At 32.9% G+C, this 22,169-nt stretch overlaps 1 protein-coding gene across 1 annotated transcript in view; it reads right to left on the bottom strand.

The window, feature by feature from the left end:
• The window catches only part of LOC143258182 (DNA topoisomerase I, mitochondrial-like), a 37,698-nt gene extending 20,009 nt beyond the window's left edge, over window positions 1-17,689 (bottom strand). Inside the window, 8 exon segments of the mRNA XM_076517188.1 lie at window positions 1,102-1,223; window positions 2,345-2,460; window positions 2,872-2,957; window positions 4,131-4,254; window positions 5,593-5,678; window positions 8,236-9,065; window positions 16,198-16,259; window positions 17,551-17,689. Of these exon segments, the coding sequence (XP_076373303.1) occupies window positions 1,102-1,223; window positions 2,345-2,460; window positions 2,872-2,957; window positions 4,131-4,254; window positions 5,593-5,678; window positions 8,236-9,065; window positions 16,198-16,210 (1,377 nt within the window). The 5' untranslated portion in view covers window positions 16,211-16,259; window positions 17,551-17,689.
• Window positions 17,690-22,169: the final 4,480 nt, after the last annotated feature.

The raw sequence follows: 22,169 nt of genomic DNA, 5'->3' as shown, positions 1-22,169 counted from the left end.
AAAAGCATGGAGTGTTTATCCAGAGAAGTTTTAACATGACAAAAGTTTCTTTTTCCACAGTTAGCTCGACTACAACTTCAGAACTGCACAAACACATTCACTATCTCAAGTTAAACAAAACACTTTTTGAAAACTAAGTTTAGGTTGAAGAATATGACACTATTTACACACACAGCTTTCTGAAATGAGGAAAAACATCATCACGGAAACAGAATAGCAGATACATTCCCAATGTTGTTTTTCTTTTTAGGTTTTCATTCTTAAAAAATGCTGTCACATTAAATTTGTTCAAAGATTACGGCAATTTTCTTCTATATCAGGTAACCACCATTACATTGTAGGTTTAGAAATAATGACAAAATATTCCTGAGACTCAAGTTGTTATCCACAAAGACTTAAAAAAACACCAACACAACACACTTGACTGCTAGACTTAATTTGAACAAAATTCCTTGGCTGAAACAAAACAGTAGTATTCACATCATTGTAACGAATGAGATCATACTATTTGTCAAAATTATTATGCTCTGTAGTTTACTCTGATATAAATAAATACTGACTTCAACCCTTTCTGGACCAGTGACCACTTTTAAATATTAAACAGATGTCATGCAACTGTTTTTCAAACTGAAGCCAAAATAATCATGCAATTCTACTTCATTTTTTAAAAACATATTTATAAATATTTTAGAGTAGATATCTTGTCACTTTGTAACATTTATCTAGTATAAAATCCAAGGACAAATGTAAAAATTATTCAAAATGTTATCCACATCTCTAAAGAATCTCACCTTTATGTAATGCATTCACAAGAGTTTTTCTACCCTTCTTTTATTTTCTAAGAAAATATCACCCTTCAAAGAATACAATTAACTAAACCTTGTTTTCATCTTAATTTTAATTTTCTGTTTAAATTCAGTTCGATAAAAGAGGTTATAAGGTACTTATGTACATGTACAGTGAATAATGTGGTGTGAGAAACAGATCATGGTTCAGATTAGATATTGGCCAAAGGTTTCACGTCTCAGTTTACTGTTGAGTTGTTCAAGAGCAAAAAAAAGAAAAATATGAAATTAATATATATAAATATTTAACACTAACCTTCCTCCAGTCTTTGAAAAAGTTGTTGTTAAAGACTGTTTTTGTAACATATTCATGGTCAAGCATCTTTGCATAAAATCCAGCCACCTCTTCCGCTTCTGGACTTAAGGCCATGTGCTTACCTGGTTGGAATATTGACTTAAAATTAATATCACAAAGAAATGAAACTGAGAATGTAACCAAATATACAATAATGACAATGATGAAATATACTTTGCAAGACTAATTCCTTTAGTAATTAAACATTTCAAACTAATTTATAAGAGTGATGAATTATACTGTTCTTGAAATATTTGCTTTCCGTAACTAGTCCATTAACATTAATATATAGTTTGAATCCCTCAAGCTACAGTCATCTATATACAAGATTAATAACCAACAGTCCAGTAAAGTAGAACAAAATCAAAAGGAAGAACTGCATTGAAAACAGCCAATCAAAACCCGTGATATTTTATAATAAGCAAAACATCAACAAAAATAAACACACACACACACACCTCTCACTGGGGGTGGTCTGCATACTAGACAGTTTGTTGTTTCCATTTCTTGTAATTACAACAATGTAAAGAATTGATCCATTTTCTTTCAATGATACTCACACCTCATTTTGTTGGATAGATTACCATACCGAGAGCATCAGAGGATTTTAAAAATCCAGTAAAGTCCATAGAGCCTCCTTCACTAATTCTAGAGTTGTCCAGTTTATATTGTTCAGAAAGAGTTAAACATTTGTATATCTAAAAGAAACCTGGTAGCATGAATACAGTTTACAAAAATTGGATTAATTTTAATTTTGAACAGTTTTATTTCACAAAAGGAATAGCCAACAGACAAATCATTAAGCTTTGCTGATGGCTTGAATCAAGTTCAGTTTAACCTGTTGACTGCCAAGTATTTCAGCTGCTTCATTACAACTCTAATGCTTCTTCATTTTGTAACGTTTTTCGTGACGCCATTTTGAATCGAAAGTGAAACAATACGTAAGTAGGTCAAATGCATGTATGGTGCTGACATATAGCGTTGAAGTTAGATATTATTGAGAACGAGATAACTCGTCCAAGCCGATCGGTAACAGTGCCACGGACGAGTTAATTCGTTCTCAATAATATCTAACTTCAACGCTAGATGACAGCACCATACATGCATTTGACCTACTTAAATATTGTTTCAATTTCGATTCAAAATGGCGTCATGAAAAACGTTACAAAATATACTCATTCAACTTACCTAGAATACTACCTACCAGAATAATAAAACTTCACTGATTTTGGTAATAGTTCATATGATGGAGCAAGTACTGGACCATTATGCACAAGTGTCTTCCATTTCACACCCTCTTCAAGCTTTTCTTCTTCCCACCTGTTTAGTGAAAACATGTACATATAACCACTGAGAGCAACATACGAGGATACCTTCTTGCTTTGGAGATGGAACAGTTGTCCTAGTATTACACTAAAATCTTAATAATTCCAAAATTAAATGTATTTTAATTGACATATCCAAGATACCAAAAAATGTATCTGAAAATCCATCCTTAAAACACAAAGTTCTACAAGTAATAAATTTACTTGTCTATTTAGTTATTTTTTAAGAATTACTTTCAAAAAAAGAAAATAACAAATATGCCAATTAGACTACAACATTCAAATTAGTCTGCACTCAACATCAAACACAACAATTATGCTGAAATAATAATCCAGGTCAGCTTAACTCAAACATCTAAACCTTTTCACATGATTGCAAACAGTAATATAATACCATAGAACAAACCATTTCCAGATTTCTTGTTCATCTTGAATTTTTCTTTTCTTTTTGTTGTCAGTTGCACCATTTTCAGTTTTAATTTTTTTTGAAGGCTAAAAGGAGAAAAACCAATTTTTGAGAGAAATGACACAACTTGTAATTAACTGAAATCAGATAATTCCTTTATGGATTACTTCCAAAAATCTCAGAGCTATTAACGAATGTGTAGCAGAGAGTTTTATGCTAATGAAAAAACCTTGACTATTTGATAAGACTTACACCCACAATACAAATAGTGAAATATTTTTTTAAACAATTTCAAACTGAGACAGGTTTCTGACAAAAATTATTTTTCAAATGAAGTAAATTATTAATGTAATTAGTTTCTTTTAAGAGTAATTTACAAGATACAAATTAATTATCCCTTAAAAGTAAATGGCAGGTTTAAATATCTACTTTTGTCCACAATAGCTTTGCAAGTAGTTCTTTGTTCCCTATAAGTCTTTTTATATAAAAGAACTACATGCAGAGTTTATATTCATGTTTTAACATAGGTGTAAAATGTAGTTGTTAAAAAGATGAGGGTGGTGATAGATTCATTTTAACAAGCAAATTAAAAGAATGTAGGCTACAAACTATGAACAGAGTCCAGAGTTTGCCTCAGGGATCCAGAAACTCCAGTTTTGGATTAAATTTTATGAATTCTCCTGCTCTTCCCAAGAGTAAATTTTCCTAATTTTGATATGTGTAAAAACGTGGGGTACCTGTCCCCTGCTTCCTGTTACATTGTCATAACAAAGGGTACCTGTCCCATGCTTCTTGTTACATTGTCATAACGTAGGGTACCTGTCCCATGCTTCTTGTTACATTGTCATAACGTAGGGTACCTGTCCCATGCTTCTTGTTACATTGTCATAACGTAGGGTACCTGTCCCATGCTTCTTGTTACATTGTCATAACGTAGGGTACCTGTCCCATGCTTCTTGTTACATTGTCATAACGTAGGGTACCTGTCCCATGCTTCTTGTTACATTGTCATAACGTAGGGTACCTGTCCCATGCTTCCTGTTACATTGTCATAACAAAGGGTACCTGTCCCATGCTTCCTGTTACATTGTCATAACAAAGGGTACCTGTCCCATGCTTCCTGTTACATTGTCATAACAAAGGGTACCTGTCCCATGCTTCCTGTTACATTGTCATAACGTAGGGTACCTGTCCCATGCTTCCTGTTACATTGTCATAAAGTAGGGTATCTGTCACATTCTTTCTATTACATGACTTACTTTCAAATCTTCATCGTCCAATTTTCTCTTTCTATTTTCTACATCTTTATCATATTTCTTCTTTTCTGTTTTCACTTTCCCTTTCTCCAAGTTATCAATATCAATTTTCTTGGTCTTTTGTGCTCTATATTTAACGAGACCACAACACAATCTATATACTCTACTCTCGTGCTCTATATTTAACGAGACCACAACACAATCTACATACTCTACTTTCGTGCTCTATATTTAACAAGACCATAACACAATGTACATACTCTAGTCTTTCCAAGTTTACTAATTTACCATAGCGAGAGTTTTTTTTTATTAATCTAGAAAAAAAAGTATCAATTATACTTTTAATCTCCAAACACAAGTTCAAAAACTTTGTTCTATACATCATTTAGAAGAGTGAATTAAATATCAGATATAATACATTGAAATATAACACATTACTCTTAATGGCAACTGTCTTATTTAGAATACAGCCATAAAAACTGTCCACATTAAGTAACAAGCAAGGAAAACCGAAGTGTCGTAAAACTATTCTAGAAGTTTTGCTGCAAGTAATTACAACAACAACCAAATACATTCAAGAGTCATGAGAGATGGATAGTGAATTTATCAATATAACATTGGTGCAGAATACAGAAACAAATACAATCAAGTTGAATCATGGTACCAGTATTTTGTGTTTGGCCTTTTGGGTTACACCTTATGACCTGTATTACTTCAATTCAGCCAAGTTGTTTGATTGACTTTTTACCTCTTTATTCCAATGTTAGTGGTCCAACCTAATCTGAATCACAGCATAATCTAGACAATTTACTGTTTTTATGGTAACGTACACACCTGTATTTAGAATAAGGTTGTGTGCAAGATCTGTATTAACTGTTGTATAAATCCTGACACAGTTAGCAATACTAATGTAGCCTTGTTTTGTACTTAACTGTTGTACAAATCCCAAAACAGTTAACGATACTAACGTAGCCTTGTTTTGTACGTAACTGTTGTACAAATCCCAACACAGTTAGTGTTACTAATGTAGCCTTGTTTTGTTCTTAACTGTTGTACAAATCCCAACACAGTTAATGATACTAATGTAGCCTTGTTTTGTACGTAACTGTTGTACAAATCCCAACACAGTTAACGATACTAATGTAGCCTTGTTTTGTTTGTCTTTTTATCTCGTTTATATTATTAAAATTTCCACATTTAAAACCCACTTTCAGTCTTCCTGGAATTTTTTAGCCTCAACCAATCAAAACAGCTTGTTATGCAATATTTAATTTTATGACTAGACAATTTACTGTGGTTTTAATGAGCTTTATAACAGTGTACGACTTACACAACTGAGGAGTTAACAACCAACCCCAACAACCATGTAGCATAAGTGTAAGTCTTTATATCTTCTTACCTCGTGATTTCTATAACTATTTTCAATACTGTTTATCACTCAGAGAACAGTGAAACTTCTACACACCGTACAATTAAGAGATGTTCATCATCTCTTTCCCTCTTCATTTTGACTTCTTCAGTTTTCTCAGCAATAACCTTCTTCCTTGTAGCCTATTAATAGAAGTTGTACTATCTTAGGAACAGTTGTGTTACTAGACAGTGAAAATAAAACACAACAGTAAAACTAAAATATACAAAGAACTTAATCTTTAAGTTTTACTTTATATATTTTTTAACTAGTACAAAAGTTACCTGAAGTAATGAAGTGTTACAGAAGAATGTATATAAATAAAACTATCCAATTGTCAATTTTAAGTATAGCTTCGAGCAAATATTTCAAATACTTGTATAAAACAGAAGATAGATCTTGTTTGGACTATTTTGTATAGTTTTGATTGATTCCTCCAAAAATAATATTGTCTCACTGGGATCAGGTGACCAAGGATAGCTGGAAAGATATGATGGTTGTCTCACTGGGATCAGGTGACCAAGGATAGCTAGAAAGACACAATGGTTGTCTCACTGGGATCAGGTGACCAAGGATAGCTGGAAAGACACAATGGTTGTCTCACTGGGATCAGGTGACCAAGGATAGCTGGAAAGACACAATGGTTGTCTCACTGGGATCAGGTGACCAAGGATAGCTGGAAAGACAATGGTTGTCTCACTGGGATCAGGTAACCAAGGTTAACTGAAGGGACACAATGGTTGTCTCACCAGGATCAGGTAACCAAGGTTAACTGAAGGGACACAATGGTTGTCTCACTGGGATCAGGTAATCAAGGTTAACTGGAAAGACACGATGGTTGTCTCACTGGGATCAGGTAATCAAGGTTAACTGGAAAGACACGATGGTTGTCTCACTGGGATCAGGTAACCAAGGATAACTGGTGGAATATAATGGTTGTCTTGCTGGGATCAGGTAACATTCCTTTAAGTTATTTTCTCTTGAAGAAATAAGTTAGTGTATTAAAAATTACATATGGGACTAACAGTACAACATTCTCTGGTTTCTGTTATCAGAATACAGGATTAGAGAGCACAAGTGGGAGATTTGGAAGAGATTTGCTAAGTTCCAGTTAAGACTAATTTTTCTGAGGTGACAAGCTTGTATAAACGAAGTAACTGAGAGCAGCACCTTATTACAGTTTAAGAGGTGGAAAATAAGTTGTTGGTTTAGCTATTTTCATGTTTCTTTTCCTCAAAAGTGGGTGTATCAGGTCAGCCTTAAGAGAACTACTCAAGAGTGGGTGTATCAGGTCAGCCTTAAGAGAACAGCTCAAGAGTGGGTGTATCAGGTCAGCCTTAAGAGAACAGCTCAAGAGTGGGTGTATCAGGTCAGCCTTAAGAGAACAGCTCAAGAGTGGGTGTATCAGGTCAGCCTTAAAAGAACAGCTCAAGAGTGGGTGTATAAGGTCAGCCTTAAGAGAACTACTCAAGAGTGGGTGTATCAGGTCAGCCTTAAGAGAACTACTCAAGAGTGGGTGTATCAGGTCAGCCTCAAGAGAACTGAATGGTTATTTGTTGTCCACATGTTAATTCCAAAATTAATACACCACGTTAAGTATACGTACTAACTAATTATGAAAAAAAAAATCCCGCTTCTTAAAACAAATAAATGCTAAACTTTCTCATTGTCATTACTTAACCAGAGAAGCTTTTCTAAAAATATAAACTGGACAACTAGTTAGTTATTCACTTAAACCAGACTAAGTTTAATGTTAGGCCTAAGTCCTTCATTTGAGACTAGGAAAGAAGGTTTTTAAACAAATGTAGCAAATAATAAACTACACTGTTTTTTTTTGTTTTTATACAATAGATTATTATGTTAAGTTATGCAACCTTTTTACCATCAGCAATATATTTGAGAATGTGTTTTCAACTTCAACACCTTCCTCTACCACCACTATCAATACAAAACTACTTCATGCACAATTGTTCGAGTTTTATTTTCAGTAAAAACATCACTTAATTTTGTATTATACAGTGAAAAATTTACTTATTTTTACTCTATTCAGTATTTGTTTTACAAGATAAAAATAAATTTAAATTTGTTGTAAATTCTCCAAAATAATGTAACTTTCAATAATAGAAAAATACATTGAAATTTAACACTGCATCTTCATATTGCACAAAATAGCTAAAGAAAACTCCTAGTAGAAACGGGATTAGAAAACAAATTCACGTAGCTCCAGTTACCAGTATGGTAGTCACTAAAATAAATAATTTGAATATCTATACAACATTCAATGCTTCAAGAAATCCGACATATAAAAAGATAATAATCAAAACAGTTACCACCTGTACATTTAACATTTACCCTTGTTACCAATCAACAATTTCACAGTGTTAGGTCAATGCATCTACAGCTTGTACCAGTAATACATCATGTTTGGTCAAGGCTCTACTGGTAATCCAGCATGTCTTTAGTAAAAAATAAATAAATAAGAGAGACAGAAAATGTCTAATAAAATGTCCTTTAAAAGTGCAAAGGTAACCACAGGAACTTCAGAACTGGGAGTAGTGCTCGAATCTTAAGCCTTTTCATATAAAAGTTGTAGTTTTATATGTTAACTAAATACTATTAAAGCACAACAAGAATTATGACTCCTTGAAAACCTAATCACAATTACTCATATCCATCAGCACTCCCATAATAATTACTTACCAACGGTACATCATCGTCAGTAGCTGAATCCCCAGATTCACGTTTTATCTTTATTTTCATAAGATTTTCTTCTTTCACAGTGTGGAAAGAATCGTCACTTTCTTCATTACACACAAACTCTCTCTTCACCACAGGACGTGCGTCTCCTCTGCTCTTTGATTTGTCCAGTACAACTTTCTCTTCAAGTTCCCCATCTTTAACTTTATTTTGTTTTTTCTTTTTATGTTTTTCCTCACTGGTTTGTTTACTTTTCTTACTTGTAGGTTTTTCTTTCTCCAACGAGGAATGGTGCTTATTTGACTTCTTACTCAGGTGTTCTTCTGACTTCCACTTTTCTTCTTTGGTTTTTACATGTTCTTTCCTTGCTTCTACATTGTCCATATTCTGAGTTAGTTTTAAACCACTTGTAGTTTTTGAGCTATTTTGTGATTTAAAATCATTTTCAACACCTTCAAGTTTTGAAGAGAAGCTATTACTAAAGTTACACAAAGAATCTTTTGCTTTGTCAATGGAACCTGCAGTTTCCAAAACAAGAGAATTCACTCTACACAGAACTTCAGTTTTTTCTTTATCTTCAGAACATTCACAGGAATCTGAAGATGTATCATCAGATGAATTTTCCTTTGAGTTTGAAGAAAGTTTTGAATGCCCGTTGTGTGTGTGGTGTTTACTGGAAGAAACAGTTTTATGTGAATGTACCTCTATGCCATTGTCTTTTAACTTGTCTGACTTAGAACTAGACAACTTAAATTTATTTTTGTGAGGCACACAATTAGATGCATCTGCAGACCGTCCAGTCATCATTGGTTTCTTCATTCCATTAAGGTCATCTACAGAAATCAGAGAAACATTCAAATATCCTATATTAAAAAAAAGACAACATTGGTTATTAATCTTTGACATAAAATACATGAAAACAGAGGACAAAAGGTGAACTCACTAAAGCCAACCAATAATGATATAATTATTATATATGAGGGAATGCAAACTCATTATACACATGAAGTTACTTAAAAAGATTTTCAGGAGAACCAAAGTAACTTTACAAAACAGTTATAAGGAGAAAGAAGCAATGAAAGAATAAGCCTATATACCATGACTTCTACAGCTTGTAGCAGCAATATATCATGTTAGGTCGAGGCGTCTATCTACAGCTTCTACCAGCAATATATCATGTTAGGTCGAGGCGTCTATCTACAGCTTCTACCAGCAATATATCATGTTAGGTCGAGGCGTCTATCTACAGCTTCTACCAGCAATATATCATGTTAGGTCGAGGCGTCTATCTACAGCTTCTACCAGCAATATATCATGTTAGGTCTAAGCATCTACAGTTTGTACAGGTAATATAGCATGTTAGATCAAGACTTCTACAGTTTGTACAGATAATATAGCATGTTAGATCAAGACTTCTACAGTTTGTACAGGTAATATAGCATGTTATATCAAGACTTCTACATCTTGTACAGGTAATATAGCATGTTAGATCAAGACTTCTACATCTTGTACTGATAATATAGCATGTTAGATCAAGACTTCTACAGTTTGTACAGGTAATATAGCATGTTAGATCAAGACTTCTACAGTTTGTACTGGTAATATAGCATGTTAGATCAAGACTTCTACAGTTTGTACTGGTAATATAGCATGTTAGATCAAGACTTCTACATCTTGTACTGGTAATATAGCATGTTAGATCAAGACTTCTACATCTTGTACTGGAAATACAGCATGTTAGATCAAGACTTCTACATCTTGTACTGGAAATACAGCATGTTAGATCAAGACTTCTACATCTTGTACTGGAAATACAGCATGTTAGATCAAGACTTCTACATCTTGTACTGGAAATACAGCATGTTAGATCAAGACTTCTACATCTTGTACAGGTAATATAGCATGTTAGATCAAGACTTCTACATCTTGTACAGGTAATATAGCATGTTAGATCAAGACTTCTACATCTTGTACAGGTAATATAGCATGTTAGATCAAGACTTCTACATCTTGTACAGGTAATATAGCATGTTGGATCAAGACTTCTACATCTTGTACAGGTAATATAGCATGTTAGATCAAGACTTCTACAGTTTGTACTGGTCATATACCATGTTAGATCAAGACTTCTACAGTTTGTACTGGTCATATACCATGTTAGATCAAGACTTCTACAGTTTGTACTGGTAATATAGCATGTTAGATCAAGACTTCTACATCTTGTACTGGTAATATAGCATGTTAGATCAAGACTTCTACATCTTGTACTGGTAATATAGCATGTTAGATCAAGACTTCTACATCTTGTACTGGAAATACAGCACGTTAGATCAAGACTTCTACATCTTGTACTGGAAATACAGCATGTTAGATCAAGACTTCTACATCTTGTACAGGTAATATAGCATGTTAGATCAAGACTTCTACATCTTGTACAGGTAATATAGCATGTTAGATCAAGACTTCTACATCTTGTACAGGTAATATAGCATGTTAGATCAAGACTTCTACATCTTGTACAGGTAATATAGCATGTTAGATCAAGACTTCTACATCTTGTACAGGTAATATAGCATGTTAGATCAAGACTTCTACATCTTGTACAGGTAATATAGCATGTTAGATCAAGACTTCTACATCTTGTACAGGTAATATAGCATGTTAGATCAAGACTTCTACATCTTGTACAGGTAATATAGCATGTTAGATCAAGACTTCTACAATTTGTACTGGTCATATACCATGTTAGATCAAGACTTCTACAGTTTGTACTGGTAATATAGCATGTTAGATCAAGACTTCTACATCTTGTACTGGTAATATAGCATGTTAGATCAAGACTTCTACATCTTGTACTGGAAATACAGCATGTTAGATCAAGACTTCTACATCTTGTACTGGAAATACAGCATGTTAGATCAAGACTTCTACATCTTGTACTGGAAATACAGCATGTTAGATCAAGACTTCTACATCTTGTACAGGTAATATAGCATGTTAGATCAAGACTTCTACATCTTGTACAGGTAATATAGCATGTTAGATCAAGACTTCTACATCTTGTACAGGTAATATAGCATGTTAGATCAAGACTTCAACATCTTGTACAGGTAATATAGCATGTTAGATCAAGACTTCTACATCTTGTACAGGTAATATAGCATGTTAGATCAAGACTTCTACATCTTGTACAGGTAATATAGCATGTTAGATCAAGACTTCTACATCTTGTACTGGAAATATAGCATGTTAGATCAAGACTTCTACAGTTTGTACAGGTAATAAAGCATGTTAGATCAAGACTTCTACAGTTTGTACTGGTAATATAGCATGTTAGATCAAGACTTCTACAGTTTGTACTGGTAATATAGCATGTTAGATCAAGACTTCTACAGTTTGTACTGGTAATATAGCATGTTAGATCAAGACTTCTACAGTTTGTACTGGTAATATAGCATGTTAGATCAAGACTTCTACAGTTTGTACTGGTAATATAGCATGTTAGATCAAGACTTCTAACAGTTTGTACTGGTAATATAGCATGTTAGATCAAGACTTCTACAGTTTGTACAGGTAATAAAGCATGTTAGATCAAGACTTCTACAGTTTGTACTGGTAATATAGCATGTTAGATCAAGACTTCTACAGTTTGTACTGGTAATATAGCATGTTAGATCAAGACTTCTACAGTTTGTACTGGTAATATAGCATGTTAGATCAAGACTTCTAACAGTTTGTACTGGTAATATAGCATGTTAGATCAAGACTTCTACAGTTTGTACAGGATATAAAGCATGTTAGATCAAGACTTCTACAGTTTGTACTGGTAATATAGCATGTTAGATCAAGACTTCTACAGTTTGTACTGGTAATATAGCATGTTAGATCAAGACTTCTACAGTTTGTACTGGTAATATAGCATGTTAGATCAAGACTTCTACATCTTGTACAGGTAATATAGCATGTTAGATCAAGACTTCTACAGTTTGTACTGGTCATATACCATGTTAGATCAAGACTTCTACAGTTTGTACTGGTAATATAGCATGTTAGATCAAGACTTCTACAGTTTGTACTGGTAATATAGCATGTTAGATCAAGACTTCTACATCTTGTACTGGTAATATAGCATGTTAGATCAAGACTTCTACATCTTGTACTGGAAATACAGCATGTTAGATCAAGACTTCTACATCTTGTACTGGAAATACAGCATGTTAGATCAAGACTTTACATCTTGTACTGGAAATACAGCATGTTAGATCAAGACTTCTACATCTTGTACTGGAAATACAGCATGTTAGATCAAGACTTCTACATCTTGTACAGGTAATATAGCATGTTAGATCAAGACTTCTACATCTTGTACAGGTAATATAGCATGTTAGATCAAGACTTCTACATCTTGTACAGGTAATATAGCATGTTAGATCAAGACTTCAACATCTTGTACAGGTAATATAGCATGTTAGATCAAGACTTCTACATCTTGTACAGGTAATATAGCATGTTAGATCAAGACTTCTACATCTTGTACAGGTAATATAGCATGTTAGATCAAGACTTCTACATCTTGTACTGGAAATATAGCATGTTAGATCAAGACTTCTACAGTTTGTACAGGTAATAAAGCATGTTAGATCAAGACTTCTACAGTTTGTACTGGTAATATAGCATGTTAGATCAAGACTTCTACAGTTTGTACTGGTAATATAGCATGTTAGATCAAGACTTCTACAGTTTGTACTGGTAATATAGCATGTTAGATCAAGACTTCTACAGTTTGTACTGGTAATATAGCATGTTAGATCAAGACTTCTACAGTTTGTACTGGTAATATAGCATGTTAGATCAAGACTTCTAACAGTTTGTACTGGTAATATAGCATGTTAGATCAAGACTTCTACAGTTTGTACAGGTAATAAAGCATGTTAGATCAAGACTTCTACAGTTTGTACTGGTAATATAGCATGTTAGATCAAGACTTCTACAGTTTGTACTGGTAATATAGCATGTTAGATCAAGACTTCTACAGTTTGTACTGGTAATATAGCATGTTAGATCAAGACTTCTAACAGTTTGTACTGGTAATATAGCATGTTAGATCAAGACTTCTACAGTTTGTACAGGTAATAAAGCATGTTAGATCAAGACTTCTACAGTTTGTACTGGTAATATAGCATGTTAGATCAAGACTTCTACAGTTTGTACTGGTAATATAGCATGTTAGATCAAGACTTCTACATCTTGTACAGGTAATATAGCATGTTAGATCAAGACTTCTACAGTTTGTACTGGTCATATACCATGTTAGATCAAGACTTCTACAGTTTGTACTGGTAATATAGCATGTTAGATCAAGACTTCTACAGTTTGTACTGGTAATATAGCATGTTAGATCAAGACTTCTACATCTTGTACTGGTAATATAGCATGTTAGATCAAGACTTCTACATCTTGTACTGGAAATACAGCATGTTAGATCAAGACTTCTACATCTTGTACTGGAAATACAGCATGTTAGATCAAGACTTCTACATCTTGTACAGGTAATATAGCATGTTAGATCAAGACTTCTACATCTTGTACAGGTAATATAGCATGTTAGATCAAGACTTCTACATCTTGTACAGGTAATATAGCATGTTAGATCAAGACTTCTACATCTTGTACAGGTAATATAGCATGTTAGATCAAGACTTCAACATCTTGTACAGGTAATATAGCATGTTAGATCAAGACTTCTACATCTTGTACAGGTAATATAGCATGTTAGATCAAGACTTCTACATCTTGTACAGGTAATATAGCATGTTAGATCAAGACTTCTACATCTTGTACTGGAAATATAGCATGTTAGATCAATACTTCTACAGTTTGTACAGGTAATAAAGCATGTTAGATCAAGACTTCTACAGTTTGTACTGGTAATATAGCATGTTAGATCAAGACTTCTACAGTTTGTACTGGTAATATAGCATGTTAGATCAAGACTTCTACAGTTTGTACTGGTAATATAGCATGTTAGATCAAGACTTCTACAGTTTGTACTGGTAATATAGCATGTTAGATCAAGACTTCTACAGTTTGTACTGGTAATATAGCATGTTAGATCAAGACTTCTACAGTTTGTACTGGTAATATAGCATGTTAGATCAAGACTTCTAACAGTTTGTACTGGTAATATAGCATGTTAGATCAAGACTTCTACAGTTTGTACAGGTAATAAAGCATGTTAGATCAAGACTTCTACAGTTTGTACTGGTAATATAGCATGTTAGATCAAGACTTCTACAGTTTGTACTGGTAATATAGCATGTTAGATCAAGACTTCTACAGTTTGTACTGGTAATATAGCATGTTAGATCAAGACTTCTACAGTTTGTACTGGTAATATAGCATGTTAGATCAAGACTTCTAACAGTTTGTACTGGTAATATAGCATGTTAGATCAAGACTTCTACAGTTTGTACAGGTAATAAAGCATGTTAGATCAAGACTTCTACAGTTTGTACTGGTAATATAGCATGTTAGATCAAGACTTCTACAGTTTGTACTGGTAATATAGCATGTTAGATCAAGACTTCTACGGTTTGTACTGGTAATATAGCATGTTAGATCAAGACTTCTACAGTTTGTACTGGTAATATAGCATGTTAGATCAAGACTTCTACAGTTTGTACTGGTAATATAGCATGCTAGATCAAGACTTCTACAGTTTGTACTGGTAATATAGCATGTTAGATCAAGCCTTCTACAGTTTGTACTGGTAATATAGCATGTTAGATCAAGCCTTCTACAGTTTGTACTGGTAATATAGCATGTTAGATCAAGACTTCTCACCTGACAGTAGAATCCCACAATGCCAAGGTGAAGGGAACAGTAAAGACATCTAACTTAAATCAACTGTTAAGAGATGGTACCAAAGAAATGAGTGTGATAGAATATGAAAAGTATGTCTTAAGAACTAAATTATGATTCAGAAAATGAAATATCTGAAACAAATGAGTAGAAACAATTAAAATAAAAAACAAACCTTGAAATTGAATCTGATATAAACTTGTGATTAAGTACAATCAAAAGTTTGTAGTCACGTGAAAAAAAGAGAGTCGAAACATATACACACCAGTAAGAGAGTAAAAAAAAAAATAAATTAGTTTTTAATAGTAGAGAGAGCCAGCTATACCAGTACAGATAGCACCAGGTTTGAGATAGCCTCTGGTGAGAGAGGAAGTAGTACCATTTGGAATAGTTACTTTTAATCTGAGAGAAAATGGTGCACATTATTTGGGTAAAATGTAATAAAATAAATTTTTTGCGAGATTCCAGTAGGTATGGTTTCAAAACAAATAAAATTATTCTGGTACATAAAATTCACGTTTTAAATAAGCCACACAATGTTATACGATTTGAATGGTTGTAAATTTTTGACCGATAGATTTAATGACTAAAATTTAGTGTCTGGTTTCATACTTGTTATATATTTAAGTGAATTATCACAAGACACCAATCAAAAATAGATTTTTGAGGATCAGAAAGGAAAAGCTTACTTTCAAGTCCAATAACGAATGTGACATAGAATAGAAACACACTTACTTTAAAGAACTCAATTACAAGTTAAAACAAAAGTAGTTGAAATTCTTTGAAGTTTGCCAATACTAAATTTTGCTTGAAGTTTTATAACTTTAAAATCTTTAAACCTTACAAATTTAGGCCTAAGCTTGTCTTTTTACAATCTCTTGTTCACAAAAAACTTGTGATTAAATGTTGTGTTCAGATCGTTCCAAGACATTCAAGTACTGTAACAAGTTATGAAAAACTCTCTCTCAAAAGACCAAATAAAATAACAAAATACCAGATGGATTAAATACACATATCTTTGCGAGTTTACCTAAAATAAACTGTCTAAAAAACAAAAACTCAAAGTAATTTAATCTTTGGATAATATACAAACATTTATACTACCATGGTCAAACATTATAGGTCCAAAAATCAAAATTTGGTACTACAGCAATAGTAGCTGACCCCTGGAAGAAAAAAAATAAAAGATTAAAAATGAAAAACCTTGTGTTTTATGGTGAAATATGAAGACACTGGAGACAAGACTTAAGTAACAACACAATACATGAAATAACTTAAACTGAAGTACTTTGAACAGATTAACAGAACCTAGTTCTTTAAGACTTATTATGTTAAACAAATAGTGAAATACAACTGTGGAATGGTTAAATTAAACTAATTTCTAAGAAATTACAAAGTAGCATTTTATAAATGTTCCCAAATTATTTGAAGTATAGAAATAAACACTTAAATAACTTTCTGGATTGGGTACATAACTAATAGTTATAAACTTCCTCAAAATCAAACTTCAAAGGTTCATATGATCAAATATACTAGAGCCCACTGTGTCTAATTAGTTTTATACTGACCACAGTTAACAAATACCTCAAGAGAAGCATTCCAAGATATCAAATAAACATTCCATAATTATTTACAGAGCTTTTTGTTCAAATTTTTCAGATACTTGTACAGAATTTTCCCCCAGTAACAGTGTGTTAGAAATGCATCCATTTGAACTAAACAAATGCACACATCTGTAACATTCAATATGTTTTTAGGGAAATTCAGTGAAGGTATCGTTTTTCATCTCACAAAACCAATTTTTAAATATACAACTTACAGTTCCAAGTCGCTGCTGGTTTTTATCGTCCATCATGCATACCTAACATACTATTTCGGTTACTGATATAAGTATTATCACTTTTAACTTTGAAGAAGTGTTATGTTAGAGTAAGAAAAACATATCATATGACAATAGATAATTATTTTAAGCCTCAAAATGATGGCCTATTAGGAACTGTGATTTACCAAATGAAGAAAACATACATAATGTAAGTTGGTGCAAACAACATTTTAATGTGTTAACACCAACTTAACACTGGCAAAATGTTACCTACGTAAAGAACAGTATAGTCTCAAAAGTGATTTGTAAATTATGCTACGTTAGGAATAAACTAATAAACCACAAACCAAATGTGAAACGCTCGTTTATAATCTTAATGGTTGTATTTTGTTTAGCTTCGCGTTTTTTGTGTGTGTTTTTTCTGGCCTTCGAACTGTATCAGTGTCACTCAGTATAGTCTTACTGAAGACGGTGAAGTATTAACGGTCAGAATTACAAATCATAACTGTGCTTTAAAACACTCAATGGTTCAGTACTATTCATTTAGCAACATACACAAAATATAATAACATTCTTCTTTATACACGAGTTAACGTTAACAACGACAAAACGAAAATAAATATTCCATTCCTTACCTGATTCGCCAAAGTAAAACCAACCCCAAAACTAGTAATATCTTCAAACAGCCTTAATAACACCTACCAAATTCTTAACTTATCCCATAAAACCATGCTATAACAACTTCAAACAACGTGCCTTTAGATATAAACTTTTTTGCAGTCCCCAAAGAAACATTCTGCGCAGACGCCAAAAGCTTCAAACTTTTTTAAAACCACTTTTCAAAAAATATTAAATATAGCACCAATGTAATTAAAATACTCAAAGAAACACGAAAGCACTACAATCACAATTATTATATTTGAAATTTTATTTTATTATTTATTTTGCTCTCGACTAATTTATCCTATTCTATGTTTCTGAAACTTGTCAGTATATTGCGTATTTTGGTTACCAAATTCAACGCTTTGTAGTTTTACTTTGCAATCAAACATATATATAAGCGAATAATTTTGAGTTACAATCAACAGCCAGAGTTAAATACTAATCAGATGTTTTACTAACAGGCAGAAACTAAAATAAAATATTCCTTACCTGTTCCCACCAGAATATAAAAAATACTCATTTCGTGAAACATCCTAATTTTCACCGTCCACAACTCTCATCTGCATCGTAAAATCACATAATCTGCCAGAAAATGTCCACAAAGAATCATCCTGCGGAAGTCCTTTTAATAAGCCATAACGCACTCATCTAACACGAAACCAAACAAGCCAATCATACCATAGTTTTAAATCATATAATGAAGTCAAGACTTCAACTATATATTTTTTTTGTCTTTGTGCAAAAAGCTACACAAAAAGCTACCTGCACTGTATGGGCCGTGAAGAATCAAACTCCAGATTTTAACCTTACAAGTTCATAAAAAGGCCGATGACCCTCCGGGGTACAACTATAAACTAAATCACTGAATTATGGCTGTGTTGATAGATAACACATTTACTTAGATCAATACGTTATGATACCGTTGGCTGTCGATATACTGGACTATAACGCACTGATGCAACGTGTAGTCGTAATTTTGACAACGCATTAAGGTTGGTTGTTGTTACATACAATGAGCTATCTGTGCTTTGCTCACTAAAAGTATCAAAACCCAATTTTGGCATCGTAAACCTGCAGAGTTACCGTTGAGCTCTGGAAACTCACGTGTTATAGCTCCCATGACTTGCAATTTTTTAGCAACTTAAACTTTTCCACAACCATTGCTTCGAAAACCATTAAAAATAGACTGCAAAACTAAACATTTAAATCAAATAAAGACAATAAGATTACTGTCGTACTTACTACAGTAAAATGTAATTTTATTATTGATCACACATTTGGATAACTGTTTTCATGTTATGTTTTAAAAGGATATTCTTTATGTTTGGTGACTTGGTTATAAAAATGGCTGAAGTCAAGATTACATAGTTTGTTTAGTTTTCAAAGAAATCTCCTAGAGTAAACTTGTGAGAAACAATGTCTAAAAAAAAAACTTTTAATTTACATTCAACAACTAAAGCTAAAACTAATTAAATATTTTACAAACCATGTGGTTGGGACATTGTATTTCTGTGATTCTTACATATCTGAACATTTGAACGTATTTATGTACTAACTGCATTGTATACATCACAGGGAACAAACACCTAACCTTATAATTAAAAACCCTTAATATTATGGCTCAACCACAAAGGAATATAGAAAATGTATGGAGTCACCAAGAAACCTCTCTTTTTGTAGAAATATTCCTCACATCATACAGTTATTTTTGCATACCTTAACGTAAAGTAAGATAACGAACACTGAATTAAAATACTAGTTTTATTGGTTAAGTTCCAAATACTTTCAGAAAAGCTAGAAGAATTGTTGTCATGATTAATTAACATAAATTAATTAAGTCATATAATTTACTGTCACCTTGTGATTTTCCATATTGGAAAATGATATACGAAAGTTATCTTTACACACAAAACATTTGAGCTGTTTAGGTAATTTCACAATGATTATTTATGCACGTAACACCTGTGATTAATTAGCAAAGGTTTTATGAGCGTTTGGAGGTGATCAATGGATATTTAGAAAATGGACACATACAGAACTTCAGTCATTTATTACAGATAATGAAATCAAGACATTGATGACCTGTAGAAGTACTGTCATAGTATATTTATCAAAATCCTACGTAATAATATTGATTAAGTACATGTAAAAGTTCTCCTTGGCAAAACATGTGTAAATTATTTTGTAACAAATTAGTGAAAGTGTTATTACATAATAAACGTTTCATTGATGATGTAAACTTTTGTAAAAAGTCTGATTAGTAAAAGTGCAAGTTTTTGTATCATATTTCCATATTTAGAGATATTTAAACCTATAGTTATGTACAGTATGCATGGTAAAAATGCATATAATTGTCATCATGTCACTTTAAATGATTTCTGATGTCATTGGAAACACATTATTCATAATTAAAAGAGTAAGTTTTGCTTGTAATTTCGTCCTGGACATATAAATGGTAAGGAAAATTAATTAACCAATGAATTAGTATTAAGTGTTCTTTTTGATAAAGGTTTGTTTAACTTATGAATTAGTGTTAAGGGTTCTTTTATGACAAATGAATTATAAATGATTTAATGAATTAGTGTTAGCATCCTTTTAAGAAACGAATTAATTAATTAGCTATCGAATTAATGATTAATTATATTCTTCTTGAGGCATGTGTTGTGTGAGCCATGACTGCCTAGAAACCAGTTTTCTACTTCAGGTAGGATGATTTAATTATTAGTAGCATTCACAATCATTTTTAGAATTAACTAGGCCTGGCATGGTCAAGCGCGTAAGGCGTGCGACTCGTAATCCGAGGGTCGCGGGTTCGCGCCCGCGTCGCGCTAAACATGCTCGCCCTCCCAGCCGTGGGGGCGTATAATGTGACGGTCAATCCCACTATTCGTTGGTAAAAGAGTAGCCCAAGAGTTGGCGGTGGGTGGTAATGACTAGCTGCCTTCCCTCTAGTCTTACACTACTAAATTAGGGACGGCTAGCACAGATAGCCCTCGAGTAGCTTTGTGCGAAATTCCAAAACAAACAAACAAGAATTAACTAATAAAGTAGTGTTAAGGGTCCTTTTAAAGATTAATTAATTATAAATGAAATACAGTAAGCATCCTTTATTAGGAATGATTTGATTTACTAATAAGAAATGTATTGTATGAATCTTTGTTGTGTATCATGGAGGTTTAGAAATGCGTTCTCAACCTTTTAGTACTATTACATAACCATCCGTTATGGTCGCCTGTCTGGTATCAAAATATAATTCCAACACCGTAACATCATAGCTGCTTAATGACGTACTTTCTAGTGGCAAAACTTGGAACTATGACTTCGATAACTGACGTAATTTGACCTCGTTCTTAAAACTGATACAATGCTACCGGCAAATACTTCCAGAAAAGCTAACAAATTATTGTAATGATCAATTGACATGTACATATTGTTAATTGTGTCATTTAATTAATTCTCATATTGTACTTCGACGTCAAAATTCATTTTTCCCTCAATTTCTCAACATTACCGTCCTCGTGATTCCATATTGAAAAATAATATACGAAGGTTGTCATTACATACAAAGCATCTGAAGGGTTCAGTTAATTGCCAAATAATATTAAAATCTTTGTGTTGCATAATACAGAATATGAAACAAGAAATAATATTTTTTGGTCTTGTAAAAATTATCCACTGCAACTACAGAAGAGCAGATTTCAAATATGTCACAATTTCTTTTATTCTCGATAAATAAGAATTGTAGTTTTAACCTTTAGAAACGATATAATATTTGTACAATACAGTAAACAATCATGTAACAAATAACAGACCTATACAAACCATATTTTCCAGTCAGTATCAACAACAATAACACTAATAACACAAACGAATACACAGTTACGACAGAAAGTGTTCGTACAGTTCAGAACGTGTGAAAAAACTAATATTCCTGGAGATATTTTGTTTAGTTTGGCAAATAAACAACATTATACCATTTCAGAACTAGACACTGGGTTCATAATTATTGGAATTTAGCCAGCAGAAAACGTACTTCCGGCAATTTAGCACCGTCTCCGGCATTATCTGCTTAGTCATCATGGCAAAAAGGAAACAACTGTCCAGTGATTTAAAAAACCGAATTATTGTAAAATACAAGTCTCATGTGTCTCTTTCCGGTATTGCTACACAGCTTAATGTGCCGAAATCTACTGTTCAAATCATAATTGCCAAGTTTAAGCTTACAGGATCAACTGCTAACCTCCCTCGTTCCTGACGCCCCACCAAAATTCCAGAGAGAACCAAGAAGAAGGTTCTCAGATAAGTTAGTAGGAACCCTCGTTTAACACTTAATGAAATACGGAAACTATTAAGGGAAACTGGGGTTGAAGTAATTACCTTTACAGTTACGAACATGTTATGCTCTTCTGGGTTCAAAGCATGCAGTCCTCGAAGAACTTCATATTTAAAGCCTGTTCATTTAGAAGCACGATTGAGGTGTACAAGAAAGCATGTAGATAAACCCTTTACCTATTGGAAGAGTATTCTTTGGTCAGACGAGACTAAAATCGAGCTTTTCTGCCACAATGATGTTCGCTATATTTTCCGTAAA

Source organism: Tachypleus tridentatus, chromosome 1 (genome assembly GCF_004210375.1).
Source record: "Tachypleus tridentatus isolate NWPU-2018 chromosome 1, ASM421037v1, whole genome shotgun sequence".
NCBI classification, from domain to species: domain Eukaryota; kingdom Metazoa; phylum Arthropoda; class Merostomata; order Xiphosura; family Limulidae; genus Tachypleus; species Tachypleus tridentatus.
Note: the sequence above shows the minus strand (reverse complement) of the source record. Positions and strands in the feature narration are given on the sequence as shown.